Source organism: Centruroides sculpturatus, unplaced genomic scaffold (genome assembly GCF_000671375.1).
Source record: "Centruroides sculpturatus isolate CEXI.00-Female unplaced genomic scaffold, Cexi_2.0 scaffold45, whole genome shotgun sequence".
Lineage (NCBI taxonomy): Eukaryota > Metazoa > Arthropoda > Arachnida > Scorpiones > Buthidae > Centruroides > Centruroides sculpturatus.
The window spans coordinates 1,351,014-1,376,201 of NW_019384310.1; the positions used below are offsets into that span (position 1 = coordinate 1,351,014).

The window sequence follows — 25,188 nt, forward strand, 5'->3', positions numbered from 1 at the left end:
AAGTATTTCCCGGATTATTTAAGCACTTCTCGCGTTACATGCAAAGCATCTCCCGCATTAAATATTTATATAAAGCACCCGTCAAGTTACGTGTTCGAGTACAGTATGCTTTCGTCGAGTGTTTATGTAAAGCGTTCTACACTATATGCATATATATATATAAAACCAGCTTCGTATTCGAATAAATCAATATTTTTAATTATTTTTATGTAACCCGTTACAAGGAAAACTCATATGCAGTATTATAAAATAAAATATTTATGACGTATTATGTATCTTAATTGCGAAATATAATACAAACCAGTTTGATTTTCTTTTTAAATAGTCCGTCTTGCTTTGGTTTTTTTTCTGTTTTAAATTTACTTCTAAACAAGAATTTAATCAACAAAATTGTTATAAATCAATCGAAACGTATTATAGCCTGATAAAGCGTAAAAAACAATTGCGCTGATAAAATACTTGGCACGTAACACGTGTTATTTACCCATTTTCATCGTAACTCGTAAACATTTTTTGGACTAAACCTCATATTTACATAATGCTTAAGTAAATATAAAGTGGTCCAAACATCTCTCTAGAATTAAAAAAATATATATTATTGACTGGAAGAGTTTGAAAACATTCCAAACAACTACTGGCACATTTCGAGCACCATCGTTACGGCACACCATCCATTGAAAATGTGTTTATTCGTTCCAGAAGCAAAATTAAAAAAATAAACAATTTTTTACTTTATTCTTAGAAAACCTTTGTGCGGATTGTCTATCTTTTAAAATATAAATTTTTTCAAATTTTAACGGTGATGGTTAAGGAGAGAAATTGCCGTTTGTGAGTCATTGTGACGAATTGCTTGGAAATCCCCTCACGTAACGCTTATATTATTCGAATCTCGTGTGGAATGCATTCGGACGAATGTGATGATTTTATTAATTTTATTGTTCTTATTATTTTTTATTAACTTTCACTCGAGCGAAACCTTTCATTTATAACCACGGCGAGTACATATATTTTTTTACTGGTGTCTGCACTTAAGGCAATTAATCTTTCAAACGTTGTTTCGTGTGTTTATTTTATTTTTGTACGAAACTTAAGCGAGTTACAAATTAGAACTGTAAATAATATATTTAATTCTCTATAAATAAAATAACCCGACATTAACGTGTTTACAACGTGGAGTCGGTCGCGCATCTTTGCCAACCGCTGCCCGCTCCACCCGCTCGATAAATGGGATTACCCTAGCAACGGTTGCGTCGCTAGAGGACTCTTTTATCTGAATTGTCAATTTTGCCAGTAATCGTTCAGTGTCTTCTGCAGATGGATGGCAACAAATAGGTAAAATTTCTTCATATTATTTCGATTATAATTAAATAGAATTTTTATAAAATAATCTTATTAATAAATCAGTTATGCTTTTAAAATATTCTTCCATATTCTTATGTTTATTAATTTTGCTCGTGTTGCCAATAAGTAATTATTAAAATATTGTTTGAAAAAAAGCTTAAATTTTAAATTAAGATAAACGTGGAAAAATTTAATTAAAAATAAAAATTTACACATTAGCGAATATTTTAATTCGGCGATCAGTCATTTGAAACGAAATGGCTATTTTAATTATCATTTGAATTAGTTTCTTTCGTTTTTAAAATTCCTTTCGACTCATTTTGCAGACTTAAAAAACAAAATAAAACTTTATAGAAAATAATTTCCGTTTTATTTTCTTTTTTATTTTTCGAATTAAACGTAAAGCTAATCCTCCATTTGCCTGGTAATGTGACACTTTTAGGTTGATTAATTACGAAACTAGGCGCTGTAAGTTTTTATATTTCAAACAATAGTTTTGTGTCCTTGTTTGGAAATTAGGTAAATAAAGTTTTATTTGGTATAAAAGAGGTATTTTATAAACAAGTTTTGAATTCGCGAACGAATGATATAAAACAATGCGCCGCTATAGAATTGATTCGTGTTTGTTTATTCAATACAGAGGTCATTGTTATAGTAAAGTAGGAATAAATTTAAGGAAGTCAGACGTCGCGAGAAAGATCATTCGTCATTCATTCGTTTAAAGCTTAAGAGATTGACAAACGGCCATGCATTTGCAGTAATGGAATTTCCGCTATCAATGAAACTCTGCACCGGTCACGTATAGTGAGTGACCTTCTGTAAGAGAATAACAACTTTGCTTCCACTTTTAAAACTTCTTTATCTAACTTAATAACGTTTACCAGCCGCCGCCAGACATAAAAAAAATCGCCGAAACTTGTCTTTTCGATAATTTCCTCGTAATATTCATTCGAAAAATATTTAAATTTCTTTTTTAAAATACTTTTCTGGCGAAGGAGTGCCAACCGACCATTAAAATCGTCTGTCGCTCTTGTCGAGAACCGTTGTTTGAAGTCCTCGAAATAAATTAAATAAAATGATGCGTAAAATTTTAATTTTTCGACTTTTATTTGATGAAAATCAAAATATTCTGAAAAAAGTCGCGATTTATTTTATTAAGATGTGAATTAATCGATAACTTTTGTACTTTTATCGGCGAAAATTTATTTATAATTGAAAAAAAAGCATTGTAATAATTAATTTTACTGGAGAAACGATTAAAATATCTACATTTGGTTTAAAAAAATAGCCGCCATTTCAAGATTTTTGCGTCATCGACATCGTTAAAGTAACAATTTCAGAATTTATCAGAAATTCAAAGAAATCAAAGTATTAATAGATTGAAGGATTTTTAAAATTTTTTTAAATAAATAAATCTGTAAGATTGCAATGTTTTAACGTCATAAAAAAAAGTTACGTAAATACAGTATAGCCTGCTGATAAAGATAACATTTGCTTAACAGTGGTTCCTAAAAGAACGAACGTATGAATTATTCTTTTAACGCTATCAAATACGAATCAGCTTTTAAATATCGTGTTATTTTATACGTTAAAATCATTCATTTTAAACTTAGTAATCCTTTATTGATTTGTAAGCGTGACCATTCCTCCGTGCTCGACCGTGACATAAAAACTGGGGATTTTGAAATTAGTGGAATGCAAGCTTCATAAAATTGCATAAATATTTATAAAAATATGAAAAAATGATAAATTAAAACTACATTTTCTAATATCAGAGTAAATTTTAAGTTGCCGACGTCATTAAAACTTGTCATTATCTAACGCGACTGGCTCAAGGTTGTCCGTTGTATGAAGAATTAAAAGGATATTTTTCTAAAGAAACACTTAAAACTAATAAATTTGTTTTCATATTATGATAAAGAAAATATATTTTTAACGAGAATATATTTAGACAATTCCCCACTTTTCTATACAAAAATAAAATCGTGGTTGTTTATTTTAAATCACATTTTTAAACATTTAAATTTGTGTTTTTATATTGGATTTTATTCTAGAAAAGCGGGAAATTGTTTTTTATACAGGAAAAACTCATAAATGTTTTTGATATTCGAAAAAAAGAAAGAAAATTAGACTAAACGCTGGATCCCCGCGGTAAAATTTTTTAGCGCAACACTAAAAAATTCATTAAGAACTGGAAACATTGTTTGTTAGCTGTAAAATAAACAAAAGAAAGTGCTATCCAAACACGCGCAACGGTAACATTTTCTATTACTTTCATCATATTTCAAGAAATCTTATCTTTATTATTGCAAAACTTTGCCGTGTGATTGTTAAATATTTTATTATTCGATTCCTTTTTAATTAAAAATAATAATTTTTAAATAAATCAATCGCGATTTTATCGCTTTTCAATTATAGAAATTACAGTTTAAACTTGAGAAATGTTTCAAAACGGTCTTATCCGTGTCGAAATTTATGACTTTGCAATTTAAAATATTGATTTATTCTTATATAAAATGATTTTAAAATGTTTTTAGCATAAAATTTATCTACTTTTATGCATTTATTATAAAAATATAATCGAATTTGTCGCGAAAAATTCGGTGAAATTTATTGCTAGAACCGTCCACGTTTAGACGGCGGTGGAACGAAATTTAATCAATTCAGACATTTAAGTAATCCGATGTCGGAAAAAATAATATATGTGGGGAAAACAATACGGGGATATTGGTTTTTACTGTGAAATATTTCGCATTAAGCAACGATCCCGATTGTATCACGTTCTGTATGTAACTCGATTCGCCATACTGAAAGTACTGTACGTCTACGGTATCCACCATCTTGCTAATTACAAAAGTTGCTTCAATTTATGATCGTAGCATTAAAAATCAGCGCCAGTGATCGTATACAATTACAAAATAATTTTAAAATCTTTTAATTTCTTGCGCCATACGCAGAGACTTTGCTTATAAAAACCCCAAGACTTTTTCCTGGTAAGCGATTATGTTAATTGACTTAAAATCATTTAAAACATTTACGTATTTTTAACGAAGAATCACGAATGTGGCCACTACGGGGGATTCTTGAAAGGAGGTTGAGATTGGAAAAAGTATAGTTAAAATTAAATAAAAATTAAAAAAACGTCTAAGAATTAGATGCAATAAGGTAATACTGTAGATGAGTCATTGAAATTTGGCACATACGAGCTATTGAATATCTGCCATTATTCAGTCATTTATTTTCTAGGAAGTACGCTTCATTAAAATAAATTAATAGCCAATATTTGCTTCGGGTAAAGTCCTTCGTTTAACATTAGGACAGATGTTTGTCTTCACGCATTTAAAAGATTATAGAAGTAAACATTTGACGAAGTACTCGTCTTTATTGCGACACTTTAATAGGGTTTCCCCTTTCACATTTTTCTATAAATAATTTCTTCGTACAATTCGCCATATCTAGAACAAATTATTTTGTTAAAAAGTTTATTTTATTAGCTAAAATTCTTGATAAAAATTATCTTTATATAGTTTTTAAATGATAACACATATACTGTAGTACATACTGCGTTGTATTTGACGGGACTATTGTATTAAATCCCTTAAAAATTATTTCTTTGTACAATTCATTACATTAATTAAAAAAAAATTGATTTCATTTGCTAAAACCTTGATAATCTCTTACGTTTACGTGATATTTAAAGGCAAAATTATCGCGGTATATACAGCGTATTGTACTGTATTTAATGAGGATTTTGTACTGTATTGTAACATATACGCAAATGATTTTTTTTGCACAATTCACTTTATCCAAAGCAAATTATTTTGTTAAAAAATATATATTTTATCTACTCAAATCTTGAAAACTTTTTATCTTCATAGATTTTTTATCTATATGGTTTTTAATGGATAAAATACCTACTGCAATCTGTGCCGTATTGTTAGCCTATACCGAATTGCATTATAGTTAATTGGGATATTGTAGTGTACTCCTTAAAAGTGGTTATTTGTACAATCCATTACATCTAGATCAAATTATTTTGTTAAAAAATATACTCTTTACGCTCAAACCCTGATAATTTCTTATCTTTATATGATTTTTAAGGGTTAAAATTTGTACTCCAACTTGTGTATTGCAGTAAAATTAGCTCCAGAATGTTTTTAATAAATACTTTACATTAAATACAAATGAAAACTTTATTTATTTAATGCTCTTCGTTGCTAATTGTAATTTAACGAAAAGTAATTAAAATATTTCTAATCATTTTGTACGGTTTTATCATTAATTTTAATTAAGAAATCAATTCTTATAGATAAACAAGTAAATTAATTTGTGGATTAGAAACTAATAGGGAGTTTTGTTAAATAATTACTTGTTAATCTTATCAACACCAAACTGTCACAATTAATCCTAATGATTTTAACTAAATTTTATAAAATTTAAAACTTTATTTACTGTTTCTTATTAGAAAATATAAGCCAAGAAACATTTAATTTTTTAAAAATTATTTTAAGTAATTTTTATAAAACAAAATAAACAAATTAGTTAGGGCGTCGTGCTTTTAAATTTGTCATTATTTAGTGCAAGGAAAGGGCCTTTTATATGTTATAACTTAAGGTCATAAGTTTATGGATTATAAGTAACAAAAATGAACCATCTTAGAACTAAAATTTAATAAAAGTCTCTTCAATCTCTCAGTTTTTAGATGATGATCTGTCTAGAAGAAGGGAAAAAACCATTTATTTCAGGTTTTACTGTCAAGTATTTATAGTAAATTATCATAGAATGCATTTGTTAAACATGTTTTTAGATAATTAAAAAAAAATACAAGGATAACGTATTATGCTTTATGCATACCCTCCAGTAATATTCGCATATGATTGACGTAGCACAGCCTAACCCAAATTTCAATGTCTAAGTTCCGAAACAAAGTAATTTAAAAGGCAACATGTTGTGTGTTTGTGCTAAATGTGAACAAATTATACCATTAAAGACTTATTTAATTACAAAATGAATGAATATTTTAATAAAAATTGAAGATTTGTGATTAAATTCTATTCAAACGTATACAAATCTCATAAATGTACACGATTTCAGGTACTGCGTATGTATAGGATGTATCAGATATTCATCGATTGATGTAGGAAACAGATTTGAATGGCAAATATTTTCAGTAAATTGATTTTAAAGTTGTTAATTAACATTAAGCAATGTCACATTTCATTATCAATTAATTATATCTAATTAATCATGCAACCGAATTGATAATTATAAATTTCTAGTAGCAAATGTAAGAATGGATGCAAAATATTTAATGTTTTTATAGTTGTAAGCCATGTTTTTAATGTTATTTGGCTACTATGTAAGATAATTAATTTCTTCCTAGCAATATAAGTTTATCAGATTTTCTATCCTTTTAATAAATTGCTAATGAAAACGATGTTTACCTCGTGTAATTAGCCTGAGGTTAATTTTCGAGCTGTAAATATTAACAAATCTTTTATGTATTTTCTTGACTTTTAACCTTACTAAATGAAAGATTTTTCCTAGTGTAGTCTGTAAATAGAATGAATGTTGTTTAAAATTTAAATGTCTCGGTAATCTAAAAATAAAATCTTCCAGTCGAAACGCGGATCGAAAATTCTTTAAAGTTTTACAAGAGGAAACCGTATAAAGAAGTAATTTAAAAAGATATGTAAATTTAGTATCCCTCAACCGGTAGATCGCGATCGCTTAGATGCGTGCGAAATGTATTATAAATGAAATCACTTATGATAAAGGTTGAGAAGTTAACAAACACATACTCAAAATCATAAAACTTAATTGAATTTATACATAAATTTAAGACAGATCTAAGCATAAATTGATTTTGAAATATAATTTACGGATTAAGACCATAAATTATGCGTAAAAATAGCTTAAAGACAACTTTACGCGGATTATGTAGGTTAATAAACCGCTAATAAGGATCCAAATCATAAAATTTAACCGGATATGGACCTAAATTTAGCGAATAAATTGATTTTGAGGCTAGTTTATGAATTAAATTAAAGATAAAAAAGCATTGCTTAATCAATTAGAAGATTGCTAAATAGTTAATGCCACTTTACTTATTGAAAAAATGGTAAAAGCTCTCGATATAACGGAATAAAATCATTAAAAATTCAAGCATTGCGGATGAAAAAAAAAAGGAAAATCAGGTAGAGTTATTGCTGGTTATCCGTGGTATACCACAAATAAAGTTGTTTATATCTTTTGGATATACCTGAATTAGTTATCAAGTTAGAAGTCAGACATAAACAAGTCACGAGTTCGTTGATCTGAACGAATAACGACACTTGGCTTAGTTAAACCCGATGACCAGAAATTTTAACATTGCGGAATCATCGTTAAGAATAAGGATAAACCACATTTTGTCTATAATTAATTTCTTTACTGGATTCAAATCAATCCGAATAGTAAGTGTAGGCCCTCTGCATAATTTTAGTCATAAACTAATTGCGCCTAATTGTAGCTATACAACTATTTATAAATTATGAGATAAAATTGATTTATTTTTCCAATTTCGGGGCCCCTAGGCGTGTGCCTCACGTGCCTAGTGGGCAATCCGGCACCGGTCCTAGTAATAGGGAGCCAGCTGAATCGTTTACCGGGGCCTCAAAACATTCGTTACAAAGTAACAATTCCGTTGCATTTCGGGTGTATTAAAAAATGCCTTTATTAATTCATTTTTTCATACACTGGGGCCTTTTTCCATCCCCAACGGGTCCCAGTACGTATAAATGTGTATATTTAAATAATTTTTTGAGTATTTTTAACTCCTTCTCACGTAAAACATCCCAAATTCCCTCGTTTTATTATCATTACTCGCGGGGAGGAAGAATAACGCCGAATAAAACTTTCACTGTATGGTTACGTAAACAAGATGAATTATTGACGTCATCGATTTTTGTCACGTGACAACCGCCCGGTTTTATCTTGAGAAACAATACAGATGATTCAAAACACCATTAAAAAAATAAATTTTCCTTATCTTAACAAGAAAGCATTTAAATTGCTCCTTATATATATAAATGCATTAGCCTACGCCATTTTGTTATTATGTTTATTCTGGTTCGCTGTGTGATATTTAGCTTCGCTTCTTAATAAGGAAATGTTGCCGGTACACGTTTCATATTTTTGTAATTCAAACACCAGATTTTTATCTTCTTCGTTTCAAAATAAATAAGTGAACCGGATGAAAACAAGGACTGGAAACTGCTCCAAAATTTATAGAAATGCCAAAGAGGGTAGGAAAAATACATGTATATAAAATGCCACGTTTCCATTAAAAGAAAATTAACACGACGTCACGATATTACTTCCTCCTTTACAGCATCTGTTTTCCACATCTACGCAATAACAATTTTGAAATACCGCTGCTGTACGTTTTAGTGTACACTTCTTTTATTTTTTGTGTACATTGTGCATATTCCTTATCCATTACTCATTTCGTGCCCTTTTTACACCCAATTGCACATTTCTTACCCTTTTTGTGTACATTTTTGTACGTATCGTGCATATTTCTTATCCATTACCCATTTTGTACTCGTTTCTCAGCATTGTTTTGTCCGACTAAAAACAAATGCCACCATAATTATCGTGTTTAAAGATGTGCACGAATTGTTTTCACGTGGATAACCCGTAAACAACTCGTGCTATTGATAATGGAAGAAGAATAAAAAGAAAATAATAGAAAAAAAAGCATGCAGATAAATCAAAATTGTTATCCGGTCGAGCTGTGTAAAATCGATGTTTAGAGGGGACACACCTACTCTCCTGTACTTACCTATGTCGTAGGAATGGAGTAGATCCACATCCGGGTCTCGTTGTGTGTCGCCTCTTGTGTTGTTGACGTTGTTTACTTGTTAAAGTTGTGACAGGTCGTCCGCTTGACGTGTTATTGTCATGGATTTTTAAAAAAGTAACGTTGCATATTGGGGTAAGTCAATTTCAATACATAATAAACCAATTACGTATCGATCTCGTGTTACGCAAATGTGTCATCCCGTCTTTAGCATTTTATGCACTTTATTAACTAATTTTTTTTTTACGTGTGACGCTCGTTTGATGTTGCAAATTGAATTTTTTACCGTTGCACCGAGCATAAAACAGGGATTTATTTTATATAATATCCGAAAATTGGGTCATTTCTGTAGCTCGCAAACAGCAAAAACACTACCTTTTTTAATTATTATTGCACAATTATGTCAGCAACTTAAAAGTATATTTTAAAAAAAATCGATAAATAACAGTTATAAAAATACGGGAGGGAATTTTTTCTCACGTGTTTAATTTTCTTATTTTCTTTGAAAATGAAGGGGGAAATCAATAGAAGTGTTGTTTTGTTGCGTGTTTCTCGATTTTTACAGTCGTGTTTCTATAAATTTAGATTATTTGATATTTCCGCCTTCACGTGTACATTTACGCGTATACATTTAACGAAGTAGGAATGAATTTCGTGATATTTGTTACGTTAACCAGTCGAAACCTTATCGATCGCCCTTCGTTTGATGATGATAAACGAGTAGAAATATCATAAATTCTTAAGAGAACGATTGTATTTTGGTAAGCGCGCTGGTAATTTATTCATAAAAAGCCACCGCATAATTTCGAGGAAGAGGATATTTCAAAGAATTATTCTTTTTTTGAACTTTTAGAAGGCATTCCTTATAACTGGCAAGAGGCCAAACAGTGTCAGGTGCAACGATTGGGTCGTATCCAAGCTAAGCATGGCTGCTTTCGAGTGTCTACGTATGTCTAACCACAACAAAAGTTTCGTGTCCCCGAGATGACGATGATTAAAATTTTTTTTTTTAAATAATACTGCGCTTATTCATCGAAGATGGGAAGATCAGTATCCGTTTCGGAATGTGAGTGATAAGAGTTTAAGAGCCTTGGTAAGGCACAATTGTCAAAATTTCAACCGATAAATTCTTAAGATAATGACTTCTTAGCTTTCGATTTTTGGATCGGTGCCATTATTCATAGTTTATTCTCGAAGTTAGAACTTTTTAACACGCTCGTTACTAGTCATATTTTAGTTATAACGTTACCGGGAAAGTGTCCTTGTTTTGTGGATTAGTCGTAGGATGAGGGTCTCGAGAATTTGACCTCCTTCTAAAGCAAAACCTATAATTAAAGAGGTGGAATCGAGTAACTCGTTTGGAAGGTAGAAAATTCCATTTTTCTATTGATTAATATGCGATGTTTGTGTTAGAAAAATGCATTTGGATGGTAACTAAAACAAAACCACAAGTCGGAAAATAATTGTTTTTTCATATTCATTTCATCATCTGACATTAAATGTCTTTCCTTCTTGAACAAAGGCCAAATCTATTATCCTACTTTGACCCGAAAAAATAGGAAAGATGGGCTGAACGAATTTATTTACGCTATAAATTCTATAATTTTGCCAATGTTGGCATCCAAATTGATGATGATTTACATATTTACTTCATCAGTTAGGCCTATATATAAATCCTGCAAATTACTTGTTTACTTTCCGAGTGAATCCTTAAAATGGAATTAATATTTCTAAAATTACTCCATTTTGACACGTGATAGGGATTATAAACGCGATTAATTCTAGTTTTCGCAACGTAACGATGAAAATAATTAAGTTTACACGATAAGCTTATGTATACTTATGCTAAAAAAGTTGACTTATATTTGTATTATGTAAATTGGGCCTTACGACGATAAATTTCTAAATATTAAGTTATTTATGTTTAATAAACGTTAAAATGCGTGGTAAATGGGCGAATTCTCTGTTAGAAAAATGAAAGTTCCCGAGAAAATATGATCGTCGAAACGTTTTCGAAGCTTCGTTTCGACGTTTGTGGCATTTTTTAAAATAGTAATTTACGATAATTTTAAAAGAAGTTATTAAATAAATAATCCAGTATATGCTACTTAACTGAAAACTACTAAACTTTTCCGATTATTTTACCATAATTTCCTTAAATAATTAAAAATGTCTAATCATTTAAATTTTTAAATATTTATAGGGCTGTATTTGTATTTTCTATTCCTCGACCGGCCTTATAAATTCTAGTTTAAGCGTCGAATCGTGAATTAGACCTAGTCCTACTTTTGCAATGCGATAAACACGCTACAGAAGAAGTAAACAGATTTATTTTGTTTACTTTATTATTAAATCAAGAATATTTTATTGGATTATTTATGGATTTATTCGTCTCTTCTAGGATTTAGTCGGTGGCGTACGAGATTACGTCGTCGTAAATTAAAATAAAAATCGATTTATCCGCATTGAAATGCAATTTTAGCCCGTTAAAATGAATTTATCTCGCTCTATACCGTTACTTTAATAAGATATTTATAAGAGAAAGATGTTATAATTTGATAAAACCGTAGGCAATATACACGAATCTAATAGCCATTAGTGAGTACGAAATTAATTTACGGTGCAAATTTTTGTGGTATTGATCGTCGTGACGGCATCGTGTTGCAACCGAATGCTTTAATTTGTCAGTAGACCTATTAATAGAATATGATAACAGGTTTCGCACTTAGATTGCTTAACGTATTTTTAATTTCTCCTTTTTCTCCTATGATTTTATGCGTTCGAATACAAAAATATGAAATAATTTAGATTTTGTTGCATATTATAAGAACGACGACTAAAATTTGTTTAAACTTAAAATGTCCAAGTTTTCAACCGGAAACTCCAGCTTACGTAATGATAAACTATACCCTTTCGGTTGCCGCCATGTAAGGAAATCCAAGTTATAATAATTCGATTTTTGCCAATTTTATAAAATTACCTTTCCAGTTTCGTAATTTTTATATAATTTATTAACACGTATTTACGCTTATAACGTTACCGCCCGTAACGTTATAAGCGTAAGTTTCTCGCAGTTTTAAAATACAATTACCGCAAAGTCTCCAGGCATTAGATTGTATCTCGGTTGATAAAAAAATGCTGCGAATAACGATTTCGATACCGTACATGGCGAAAGTTCATCCGGAATTTTCAGTTGTCAATACGGAATATAATGCTTAGAAAAATGAAAAAAAATTGAAATTTGTTCAGATAAAAGAAGGCAGCTTACGGTACCCTAGGATGTTGCGCCTGCCATACTCCGGCACGTCTCTAAAGATTGGTAAGGCAGAAAGAAAAGGATCTCAAAACCTTCATTTTCCTACGGAGGTGTCTTTAGAGGAAGAAAACCTTTCCGAGAAAAAAGAATTAAGCTCCCGCGAGAGAAAACATTACAATCCGCAAAAGTAGCCGTTAAAAGTGCATAATTTGCATGGAATTTTTATTACGTTGTCGGTGTTCTATTTGAAAGTTAAGCTATTTTTGTAAAGGAAATTGTCGAGTACTTAATAACTCGAACCTAACAGGAAAATGGTGCGCTCGTTATTTAAATAATATATATTTTCTTTTAAATTTGTAGTTTTCCTTTCTCATTAAACTATAAAAAGCCAACCAATTACCCGTTCTCGATTTAACTCGGCATCGTGTTTATAGGTGGAAACATTTTTCTCGTAGTTGAATAGGTTATTAAAGAAAGGAAGTTTGTCGCAAAATACATTCGTTGTACTTGTATCAGATGTATTATAAACAAGTTTGAATTAGATAAATATGTATCTTTATTTTTATTCTTAGCCAAATTAACAAAAACTCGACTGCAATCACATTTTTCACACTACTTTTTTGCTTATCGAAATGGCCTGAAATACGGCGCATTGTCTTAACTTTTTATATTTTAACCAAACGGGCTACAAATTAATTTCGTTTATCGTAAAAAAAGGACGAAACTTTCGCTCTAAACGCGGTTACTCCGCAAAGGGGTGCCAGCGGATCCGTAAATTAATTAATTAAATTACGGACCGTAATTTAATTAATTAATTTTTAAATAAAATAATCCTTTAGACTAAATAAAGACGATTTAATATTTCTTAAGACCAGCTTTATTATTATTATAATCAGTTAAAAAGCTTAAATTTATGCGTAAATTACTCTTACCTCATTTTCGAGTCGAGGCGCGTAAACGTTAGCGAAACAGAAAGCGAATGTGTGAAAGTGTTTGGCGCATGTGCCCGTGTGACGGAATCGAACGTGGGAGTGAATTGATGTGGCGCGCGCGAATTGATCTTGCCTGTGTTAAATAATCAGTTGCTTATCTTTGGTTTTCAGTCGGGAAGTGAGACGAAAAAGCCAAGTGGAAAGCCATGAGCTGTTTACAGTTACCTCAGAGTATTCTCGGTACAACGTAAGTACTTTCTCTTTGTTTAGTCACTCGTCTTCTTCCATTTTTAAAGCGTGTAACCACTCATTGACAGAGTTCCGTATTTCACACTTCCAATACCAGGCAAATTTTGCAATTTTTCCACTTTTAAAAGGTGGTTTTCGCGGTTTTCTAAATATTTAAAATTTATATAAATAAATTTAAATACAGACTTTGAGAATAATTAAATGTACTGTACGTGTATTGTACGCCGCTTGAGTTTTTTGTTTGCCGCCGTTAAAATTTATCTTGTGCTTGCCAGGCCGGAGCAAACGTCCTAATTGAGAAGAAAATTTCAAATATTAAATTAAACTGCAGAAATATATCAATTTTATATAATGTCTTTGGGAACGTTGCGGTCTAATTACCGAGTAACTGAGCTCTACAAATATTTAAATAATAAGTGCCGGCGGCGGCACGGATCTGGGACGGACGGACGCGATAGGGACCGGGAGAGAGCCGTAGAGCGCCTCGGCGGGAACGAAAAAGTCGACGGAACCGCACCCGTACGGGCGGTCCTTCGCCGGACGTGGCCCCCGAGATGCCTACGGGTGAAGTTTTCGGCTTTCTTTCTCGTCTGGACGAACCGCTAAAATAATTTATCTGCAAGAAATGTTTGGTGTCCGAACGCCAAACATTGTCGTCGTATGGGACCATCCAAATTTCCGGCGACTTCGAGATTATATATTTGTATGAATTTATAAATTTACTGAGATTTTTAAGCTTTTAGTAACGGATCAATTGATAGTACTTAAGTAGCATCTAATAATATAATAGTTTTAGATTATCCTATGATAAGGAGATAATTAATTTCGTATGATGTAAATTAAGTATGATTAAGGGTTATCCTGTCCTTTCTTTTAATAATAGGCATTCTCTTTCAATCTGGCTTTATAGTCAAAATAAAATATGACTTCTGGAAGAAGTGTTTATTATTTTAAGTTTTAAATAATAACAATAGTTCTTTAAGTTAAAAAAAAAAAAAAAAGAATATATTATGTTTAGACCTTCTTGATAGTACATTCTTAATTAAGACAGGCCTGTAGTGACGAGTAGTACATTCTTTAGGTAGGTTTTAAGATAGTAGACTCTTTGGGCAGCCTTGAAAGCGATGCATTTTTCTTTCTGTAGATGTCAATTATACTTATAACAAATTTATTTTTATTATCGTCAGATCTTTTGAAACTGCTTTAATTTTTAATATGTTTACGGCAAAATTTTGTAAAATATTTAAAATTTAAGATTGACGCGAGATTGGACTATAGCTATTTGAAATTTATATTAAACGAAATGTCATAGTTGACGATATTGTAAAAATAGATGTAGATTTGTTCAATATTTGTCATTTATAGATGTTGAATAAAAAATTGATGATATAAGCAATTTAAAAAAGTGTTTTTAAAGCTAAAAGATTTTTATGTAGTTTTAATTGCTGCCATATGCTGTCACGTACAGCTGAATATTTGCCTACTGATGTTAGCCATATTTAAACAGCTGTTGCAGAAAAAAATCACAAATGTAATCTAATATTTTTTAGTATTAATAAAATTTGAATCAATCTCTCAGTTTATAGGAAGACAAAAATGATTTTTGGTAAATCAAAATCCATGTAAGAAGTGGTGTGTTAATATAATTTTAAATATAAATGATGTACTTTGTTGAATGATATATATTTAAATTAGTTTGATAAGCACTGCAATAGACACAAATTTTCTCCATTTGATTTTAATGCAACGTATTAATATTTCAACGAAATGGTAGAAATTGAATAATAATGATTCAATATATATTCATCTTTTTAATTTCTAAAATTATTTTCAAAATTACTGCTAAAAGTAACCAAGGCCAAGATTAATGAAAAACAAATTAGGAAGAAAAATGTTACTAATGATGTGTTGGTAATATCAAAATTTTTCAAACTTCTTACTTGATACTTTCAGTAATTTTTTAAGTTGTTTTAAATATGATGAATGTGCAGAGAAACTTGGAAGTTATCCCAATATTTTTTACTACTGGATCTATTTATAAAAATATTTTAATAACTGACGATAATAATTTATGAATTGTAGCAGTTACGTATAACTATATTAGATCGTAAAATGGTCGTAGACAAAAGTAATTAATTTTACTTACATAAATGGAACTCCACTTTATCCCATTTAAAAATGTAGTTGTGGAAGAAGTAATTAGTACAGATATAAAATTTAATGTGCAATTTCTTTTTATATTGCTTTCTTCAATAAAATAATAACTCTAAATATAAGTTTGTAATAAATAAATATTAGGAATAATTTTCAATGATTAAATAAGTATTATTCAGTAGGTTGGATTCTTTAGCTTCCATTCCAACTGGTATTATTTGTTGTTGTTTTTAAAATTTATATAGAAAAGTAATTAAATATTCTTAGTTTAAAAATTGTATATCAAATATATTTTAAGCTTTCTATAAATTTATATTTTTGTTTATATTTAATTCAGTTTTAAATTATTGTGGTTCAGTCATATAACAAAAATGAAACCAAACAACTACCAAATATGGCAATACAGGGTAGAATAAAAGAAGAGAGAGAACTTGGATTATATGGATTAACCACTTAACAATCACATGGATTTTATTTAATATACGAGGAACAGGTATATTAAATAAAACAAATTTCTGATCTGTGAAACTTTGCCTCAGTATCTGTAAAGCCAGTCTAATAAGTCCTGATAATAGAAATTACGTGCTAGTAGACGGAAAATTTATATTATAATAAACCAAGAATGTTGAGGCGTATTAATCTAATTTTATTTTGTTTAATCACAAATAAAATATCAAATGCACGTAAATGCACACATTGTCCTGCAAAAAATTACTGGCATTTTAAACTTTAAGGAAAAATCTTATAAAATCAACAACACAATTTGTTCGTGTAAAGCTGGACAATCGAGAACTTTTTTGCCAATTCTTAATGATCGAATTCCCTCTTTGTCGATTACACTTATGAGTTTCTCCAAATTCAGGTTTCCAAATAATCATTCGTTTTCACATGGAAATGGATTAAATCTTATATCGGGCTCCCGTATGATTTTGCAATTTCAATTTGGAATTCAATTCAAAAGCTTTGCTTTTCATATTGCTATTCATCTTTACTCCTGACAATACACAAGAATGATTCAAAGAATCCTTCATTCGCACATATAGGATGGCCTAAGTTTTTGAAATAGTGAAAAATGAATAAACATTGTCTTATATGCAAGTAAATATGGTATATATAATATAAACTGTTCAGTTCCATAACTAAGCAGTTATTGTTTTTGTTTTCATAAATATTTTATAAATTTTCATGATGCTGTTTTGAAACATTTAAGCTTTCATAAACAGTACTTGAGCTAAATTAGTTTTATTTGACTTTTAAAACTAACAAGTTGGCAATATTTATAAAAATTTTAAGAATTGTCAAAATTAATTGAATAATAATGTTTGAATATCTGCTGCCTTTGTTGTTCAGTGAGGTATTAGTAACTAGTAGCAAGATTAATGTGAAACAAATTAGGAAGTAAAATGATATTAATGCCATGTGGCAGTCAGTTGAGGTTTTTTACAATCATACTTTTTCCATAAATGAATTTGCTTGTGTGTATGTGTCTTTAAATCCTAACATATGTTAAATAATAGATTTAATATTTTATTACATAATTTGATTTAAAAATTGGAAAAAGTAAAATGGAACAAGACTACATGTATCAAAGCAGATGATTCAATGTCTGCTTTAAAAATTGACAATAATCTAGTGTCAGAAATAGTAGAAGCAAAGATATGATTTCATATAAAATTATATATTTTTTCATCTGTAGTTTTTCATAAAACTTGGATATTGCAATCACACCTAGCACTTTTGTAAAAATGTAATGCTTTGTTTTTATATTGGTGACATTAAACGATACAAAATAAAAAAAATTATTTGTATTCATCCTTAAGAACTCTGCATGTAACTAGTTATTTTTTACATTTTATTTCCATGATCTTCTATACAATTGATAAGAAAAAAGTGCTGTTTTTGAGAAATAGTTTGTATGGACGAAACTTAATTCACATTTATATTAATTCTCCAAGAGTGTCGCGAAATATTACACAATAGCATGAAAAGGGAATAAATTACACATATCATTTTAAGATAAATCACTTAAGTATTTTTAATTTTAATTACTATTATATTTTGATTAACTAATTGATGTAATGATGGACTTCTGGAAGAAGTGTNCCCTGTTAAATATCTAATTTTATTTGATTTCTTTACAATTCCACAAGCTTTATACCATAAATTTTACAATTTTTCAAATTAAATGTATTTATGTTTACATATTTAATATTAAATGAGAATTAATAAATTTAATTTGTTTATAGTTTGTTTATTATAGCATTAAATACTTTATTTATTAATAAACAAAAACAAAAAATTTTATAAAGTGTAAGATGTAAAATTTTTTAATACTTTTCTTGAAGATTTAATATTTAAAAAATTACCATTATTTTATTTTTGATTATTATAGTAAAATGAGTACAAAAGATTTTTTATTCTCTTCCTTTCTTTAAAATTTTATTTTTTTAATAGAAACAGAAAAATAGTTATTCTCTTCCTGTTTTGAAGAAAAATATTTCAAAAATAAGTCCTGCAGCTTCTAATTTTAATTTCTGCTTTCAAATAGTTTTTTCTTTGTAAAGTTTCTAGAAATTGGTTTAAAATATTTTGTTAAATTGATGAAATTTCATAAATGAGAAGACAAATTATTCTATTTTACAATTCAGCAAAGATGATTATGATGATTGATAAATATTTGAGTGGTAAAATTTTCAAAATTTTATTATATTATTTTGGTCTGAATAAGTTTAGTTTAAAGCTAGACAATTTAATTTTAAAATTAATTTACAATTGTAATAATTAGTTACCAAAGTGGAGGAAAGCAAAAATAGTTTTCTGAGCAAAGTAACTTGTTTTATTTAAATTATCAAAACTAAGTTGTCATAATCATGAACAGTAAGCTTTTGGCCTGTTTATTCTAATCTTTGCCTACTTTTTGAGACACTTTATGCATCTCAAAGTGTATATTCAGTTTAGCCAGCAGTTACTCTCCCCTCTCCATTCTAATTAGGTGTTCTTTTTAATTTATCTGATCTAATTTCAGTGTTATTCACTAAATTGTCTACTTTCAATTTTCTTCTAATATCCAAATTCCATTGCCAATTTAATTTAGTGATGTTTAGCATTGGTCTGTCTCACATGTTCAAAAATTGGAAGTTGTTCATGTCTTTTGATTTGGAACCCAGATCTCAGGAGAGGGTAATAGCACATTACCATCTCCAAAGGTTTGATAGCTAAATGCCTGAATAAAAGCATGTCCTGTCATTCTGAGGGATCCAAATTTGAGTTCAAATCAAATTTTTGAGTGATTTGGCTCAGATCTAGATGCAATTTAATCTGCATTCCTATTCTGATAATCAAATGCTATTTCTGATTATGTTATTTAAGTTATTTTCATAAACTCAAGAAATTATTTAAACATTAGATTGAGATTCTATTTTCAATAGAATAAAACATGTTTTATTATTTTTAATTCTCTTATTTTCATGTTTTACCATTAATAGTTATAGATGTAAAATCATTGAAAACCTTTAATTTAATTTAGTGTCAGTAAATTTCATACATTATTATTTCAAATACTGCTTTTATAGCTGATTTATATATAATCTCATTTAAGACACTCTATTGTACAGTTAAATTTTGAAAACTTCTACAGGTGTACAGAAAGCAAAGATGATATTTCATATCGATTGCTGCTGGGAACATCATCCTCGTCGTTGGATACAGATCATAGCTTCTCTATTTGTGAAGATGATGAATCAAGCAACTCACAAGAGGTAAGAATTACAAATATGTTAGACAATACATTTGGTTTATACTACTTGAGTTTTTATGTAAATATAGTGTAAAAAGCAAAGCAAATTATGCTGTAAAATAAAAATATATATGCATAGATAAGATGATTTGTTCTAATTCTCCCTTTTTCTTTTGATAACTAGATGGCTGAATAAAAGCATGCCCTGTCATTCTGAGGGATCCAAATTTGAATTCAGATCAAATTTGAGTGATTTGGCTCAGATCTGTTCAGCTGTTTCCCTCATCTCTTAATTCTCCTATAGTGGACAGGCCAAAAACCAATGTAGACATGGAAAAGTCTTCTTAGTAATCCTAGAGCAGAAAGTTTTTTTTAAAAAAAGAAATTATTTTCCTATATTATTTCAGAATTTGACAAACATTGAAATATAATTTATAATTTTTGAAGTTTGTGTTACAGTCTATTTGAAGTCAATTTACAGTCTATTAATATTTATTCTACTTGAATATAACAATGCTTATTTATTCTGACATCATTTATTTACAATACTCATTTTAAGTACCTTTTTTGTTATGAATAAATAATTTTTAGTGTAATTTTCTTTGTTTCATTATCACTAAATTTTTGTAGACTAGAAACTTCAGAAAACTATTTTCCATTCTTTGGTATTATTTATCAGTTTCATTCTAAATCATTTTCTTTGTTACTATTTTTATATCAACATTAAATTGTTTTAGAATGTTTGTACATTCTTTGCAACTATTTCTGATGTTTAGATGCTTGTAGTGCACAAAAAAGTGCACTGTCAGCTTTTTTCTTCATCCAATTACCTAGTTGAGTAACCATTTTATAAGACATGTTTACAGACTTGTAATGTCTTTACTTGTATTATTTAAACATTTTTGGACTTTAAAGCATGTTTAAAAATTTAGAAATTTAACAAAATCTTAAACATCATTTTTTATTTTTGTATTAACTAATAAAAATCATATTTATTTTCTTATTCAGGTAACACTGAATTTTTATTTACAAAATGGTAGTTGCCAGAGACTTGTTGTGGAAGAGAATTTAAGGGTTTTAGATATGTGTCACCTTTTATCACTGAAGTTTAATGTTAGCAGATCACATACATGGTCATTAGTTGAACATATACCAGATTTAGGAATTGGTAAAGTAAAAAAATTAAATTCTAACATTATAAAATTTAAACTTTTAAAATACAATGATAGTAATATTATTTATACAGAAAGAAGCTTAGAAGACCATGAAGAAGTTTTAAAAGTTTATGTGAGTTGGAGTTATGAAAATAGAACAAATAGTAATAAATTTGTTTTTAAACAAGATTTTCGTAAATATGAATTTTTTAATAGTCCACAAGTAAGTTTCATTCTTCTTTCTCACAAATTTACTTTCATTTTTTAACCAAAATTAGTTTATTAATAAATCATCCATTTTTGTAAGCAGCAATTTTTTCCATTGGATATGGTCGACTTAGAATGTCAAGTAGACTGTCTATCAGAATCAACCGAATTAGCAAAATTAATAACATTACAGGTAATTTCAAAGAAATGGAATATTTTTAATTTTTGTTCTTTAATCTAAATCATGTTTTATTTTTATATATTAGAATATGTTAAATTCAGGAGATAAAGTACCAATTATTCAAAGTCAGTTATGGTATCAAGAATCAAGCAAACATTCCTGGAGGAAATTATTCTTCAGAGTTGAAGATGGTACTTTGTATATATCTTCAGCAGAGTCAAAGGTACTTTTGTTCATTTATTTTGATATCTTTTATTGCTTGTTTGGAAAATTTTTTTTTTTTTTGTTAAGACATCAAATGGTCACATGCCAGATACCAGACAGCTTTGGGCATTTAAAAATATCCAGCAATATGAAATTTATACTTCAACCAAAGACAAGAATAATGGTCAACCTACAAAATATTGTTTTTGTTTAAAGGTAATTATAGAATTTTTGTAAAGATATTTTTATGAAAAAAATTATGATATAATTTTCTTTCAAATGAATTTTTAATTTTGGATTATTATTGTGCATCAAAATATATATCCATTCTCAAAATATTAATCTACCCAATGGGATTAATGCTTGCAGATTCCTAGATACTTGCAACAGTAGATCTGAATTTCTCCAGATCATTGTTCTGAAAGTTTTAACCATAAAGTGACTTGCCTATTTTTTTGCCACAAACATTGATGGCATCAATTGTTAAATATCTTTTTTCTTATCAAGCAGTTCTTTATATTTTCTGCTTTTTCATATTGTAGTCAATGACCATCTACCCCCTTTTTTCTTTTCACTCTTGACCAGACACTAAGAGGATCTTTTTTTAGCAAGTCCCTTACAGATTAAGCCAAACCCACAATGCCAGTGGCCTGATGGTAAGGGTCCAACATATTTGGATGGAGAACCCTGAAAAATTCCTGGGGTTGTTTGAACCCTCTTCAATCAATCACAGGCCCCAAGAGCGATAGACTGCTACCTTAACTGCTTGATTGTCTACTGTCTATCTTGATGCAAGATCAGTTTTAATGAAATTTTGTAATGTTTCATTATATGATGATTCTGTGATAATTTTTCTTGAGTAATTAACATATTTTATTGTACTTGCATCAAATGCATATTATCTTAACATGCAGAAATAACTATTGTATTTCTGTACATATAAAAGCATGCTCTTATACAGCATTTCTCTTACTTTCTGCTTGCGTGACCCAATATAATTGTTTGTAATGGTTTTGCAACCCAAATGTTTACAGTATAAAATTTTTTTAAAAACTTTGTAAACTGTATATTATATACAGTGTACCAAATAATATTATGCATTATTGATAACTTCTGTGTGTGAAATGTAACATTGGGTACATTTCTATTAAGAGCGGTTTTGGCAAATTTCAATTTTTAACAAATAGCTAACTTTATTTTCAGTTTTTAATTTTTTAATAGTTTAAAATTTAATAAAGACTGACAATTGTAAGTGAAGCACTATTTCAAAATTATTCAGGAGTCTGTTATACTTTGAAAAATATTACAAGGTTTTTTATAAACTTGGTGAACCCTTTTTAAAATGTACTTTTCAGATTGTAAGATGGTTTTGCCAATTTCATTTTGTACGTACACACACACACTGAAAAAATTATTTATTGATCCACTTGTGCCAAAGTTCATTCCTTATTTATTTTTTATAATTTATTGTTATATATAACAATAAATTATAAAACAAGGAAAATTTATTGTTATATATAACAATAAATTTGAATAAACAAGGAAATATTTTCAAAACTTTTAGGGTTTATTGTTATATATAACAATTGTTATATATATAACAAGGGTTTATTGTTATATATAACAAGGGTTTATTGTTATATATAACAATAAACCCTAAAAGTTTTGAAAATATTTCCTTGTTTATTCAAACCATTGCAACTTTATGATTACTATCTTACATAAAATATTTATTTTGATGATGTTCAAAATAGAAAAGAGAAATCAATTTCATATACACACATTCTATGATCTTATAATTATTGTCATTTAGTAATAAAATTAAGATAATTAAAAGATTTAGCTGTTGTTCCTCATTCTTGGAGAATATCTCAATAATACAAGAATTAAGGGTATTTTTTGCAGAAGATATCATTTCATGACCCAATATTGGGTCACAACCCATAGTTTGAGAAATGCTGCTCATATATGAAGATTGCTTGTTTTTGCAGTTTTAAAACACATATTTTGCTTCACTTACAAAAGAATATCTCAAAGAAACTGGCATGAAGAGCATGCTAGCTGATTTTGGTACTGCACTGCTGTGCCAATGTAAATGTAATGATACACTAGCTATTCACTGACATCTCTGTAGTAACCATCATTAAAAGTAAAAAGCCAAAATTAAAAACTTTTTTTCAATACTATAGTAGTTTTTAAAAATAGTTTTCTTTAGTTACTTTGCAGAATATAGTGCAAATTTTGTCCCATGTGTCTTATATGTGCAGAAATATAGCATAATCTCAGACTCATAGGATACCTCACTGCTTCATATATTATTTATGTATATCATATGTCTTTTTGAAATAATGTCAAAAGACAGAGAATATAATTTTTATATTTTGAAAAATACATCATATTACATAAGCATGTTACATTTTTTAATGTCAAATAATAATTAAATTTTTATTACTTTGTGTTTATTATTTTGTAGCCAACTAGTAGTAGCAAGAAAGAAGGAGCAATGATCATCAAATTTTGCAGTGAAAATGAACAGGAAAGGCAATGCTGGCTCATTGCTCTACGTCTAGCAAAAGTTAGAATGATTATGCATTATATTAAAAATTATTACTTTATTATAAGAAAAAATATTTTAAATATGTTTTCAGTATGGGAAGAAATTGAGAGAGAATTATAAAGAAATAAAGACTAGATTATCTGAGAATATTTGGAATTCAACAAAACCTGGTAGTGGTGTAATGCTATCTGTAAGTAAATTACTGTAGCACATTAATTAGTAATTACAATTTATAACATAGTGTAATGCACCGCGTACCAAAAAGAAATGAGGTTACACAATGTTAGGGTTCAAGGCCTGGACTTTTAAATCAAAAGCAATAATAATTAATAAACGACCACATATAAGTAACAGTTCACAATGAAAATATCTTTATTATTGTTTTTTTTTCCTCAAAAGTTGACTGATTGAATATTTGACAAATATATGAAGTAACAAAGAATAATCAAAGTATACAGCTTACGCTAATCACTTCTCAGAGATGTGTCTACAACATTTGTCACCAGGAGCTACACCACCCGGCTGTATTGGATGTGCCTTCTGCACTGCCCTAATTTACATTATTTTGTGTCACAGGATCAGTCCCTGATGCAAAATTAGTATCTCTGCCTTTTTGACTTTGTCCTTAAATAAAAAAAGACCCCTGAAAAGAAAATAACTAACTAAAAATAATGCCCAATAACACTTGGACATTGACTCCTTCACACCCCTCCCCTTTTAAAAGGAAATAATTTCTTTTAGTTAAGGGTTTGAAAATCAGTAGTACCAAAATAAGTGACTGTTTTGTGGAAACAGGACAGTCACTTATTATATATGGTATAGGACAATCAGTTGGCAGTCGTGCTGTTAAAGTTAAATTCTTGAGGTGGAGATTTGTCAATCATTGGTATCGTGAGGTTGTAAAAGATTACATTTTTCTGTGGTCAGGACAGCACAAAAAAGATTAAACTTTGGTGATGTTCCCTTGCTGGGGTTTCCTTCATTCGTTCCTTGGACCTCAAACCAGCAGGCTATCGGTAGTTTATTTTCCTTTGGGGTCGGAGTCATCTTGGAGATGGTGAAGATGCAGGACAGACAGACAGACATTATTCTTTATTAGTACACAAAGTACAGACCCGGTACCGCATTAGCACAACCGGGTATGATGCACAGTTACAACAGGGTAAATTTACAGAGTATTATTGTAAAGTACTATATTATTTTTCCGACTTTCCAACGATTATCGACACTACTGTGTGCCGGAAATAGCCGTTCCCTAACGGGTACTTTACGCGGATTCGCGTTAGTGTGCCAGGCCTGGACTTTAAGCGTGCACCGAATTAAATAATGACAAAGTTTGTCAATAACAAAATCAAATATTTAATTAAACTTCTA

General features: G+C 29.2%; 1 protein-coding gene across 3 annotated transcripts; it reads left to right on the plus strand.

Moving 5' to 3' along the window:
- Window positions 1-1,223: 1,223 nt before the first annotated feature.
- Window positions 1,224-25,086, plus strand: LOC111621518 (growth factor receptor-bound protein 14-like). Of its 3 annotated transcripts, none has more exons than XM_023363677.1 (10): window positions 1,224-1,332; window positions 13,544-13,619; window positions 19,413-19,533; window positions 20,520-20,679; window positions 20,758-20,888; window positions 20,976-21,065; window positions 21,139-21,276; window positions 21,345-21,473; window positions 23,731-23,832; window positions 23,906-25,086. In XM_023363677.1, exons 2-10 carry the CDS (start codon window positions 13,579-13,581, stop codon window positions 24,020-24,022), a joined length of 1,029 nt encoding a protein of 342 aa, XP_023219445.1. In that variant the 5' UTR covers window positions 1,224-1,332; window positions 13,544-13,578; the 3' UTR covers window positions 24,023-25,086. The 3 variants fall into 3 exon arrangements, with proteins under 3 accessions (XP_023219445.1, XP_023219453.1, XP_023219461.1); XM_023363685.1 differs by lacking the exon at window positions 1,224-1,332 and adding an exon at window positions 7,113-9,319; XM_023363693.1 differs by lacking the exon at window positions 1,224-1,332 and adding an exon at window positions 9,372-10,250.
- The last annotated feature ends 102 nt before the right edge of the window (window positions 25,087-25,188 follow it).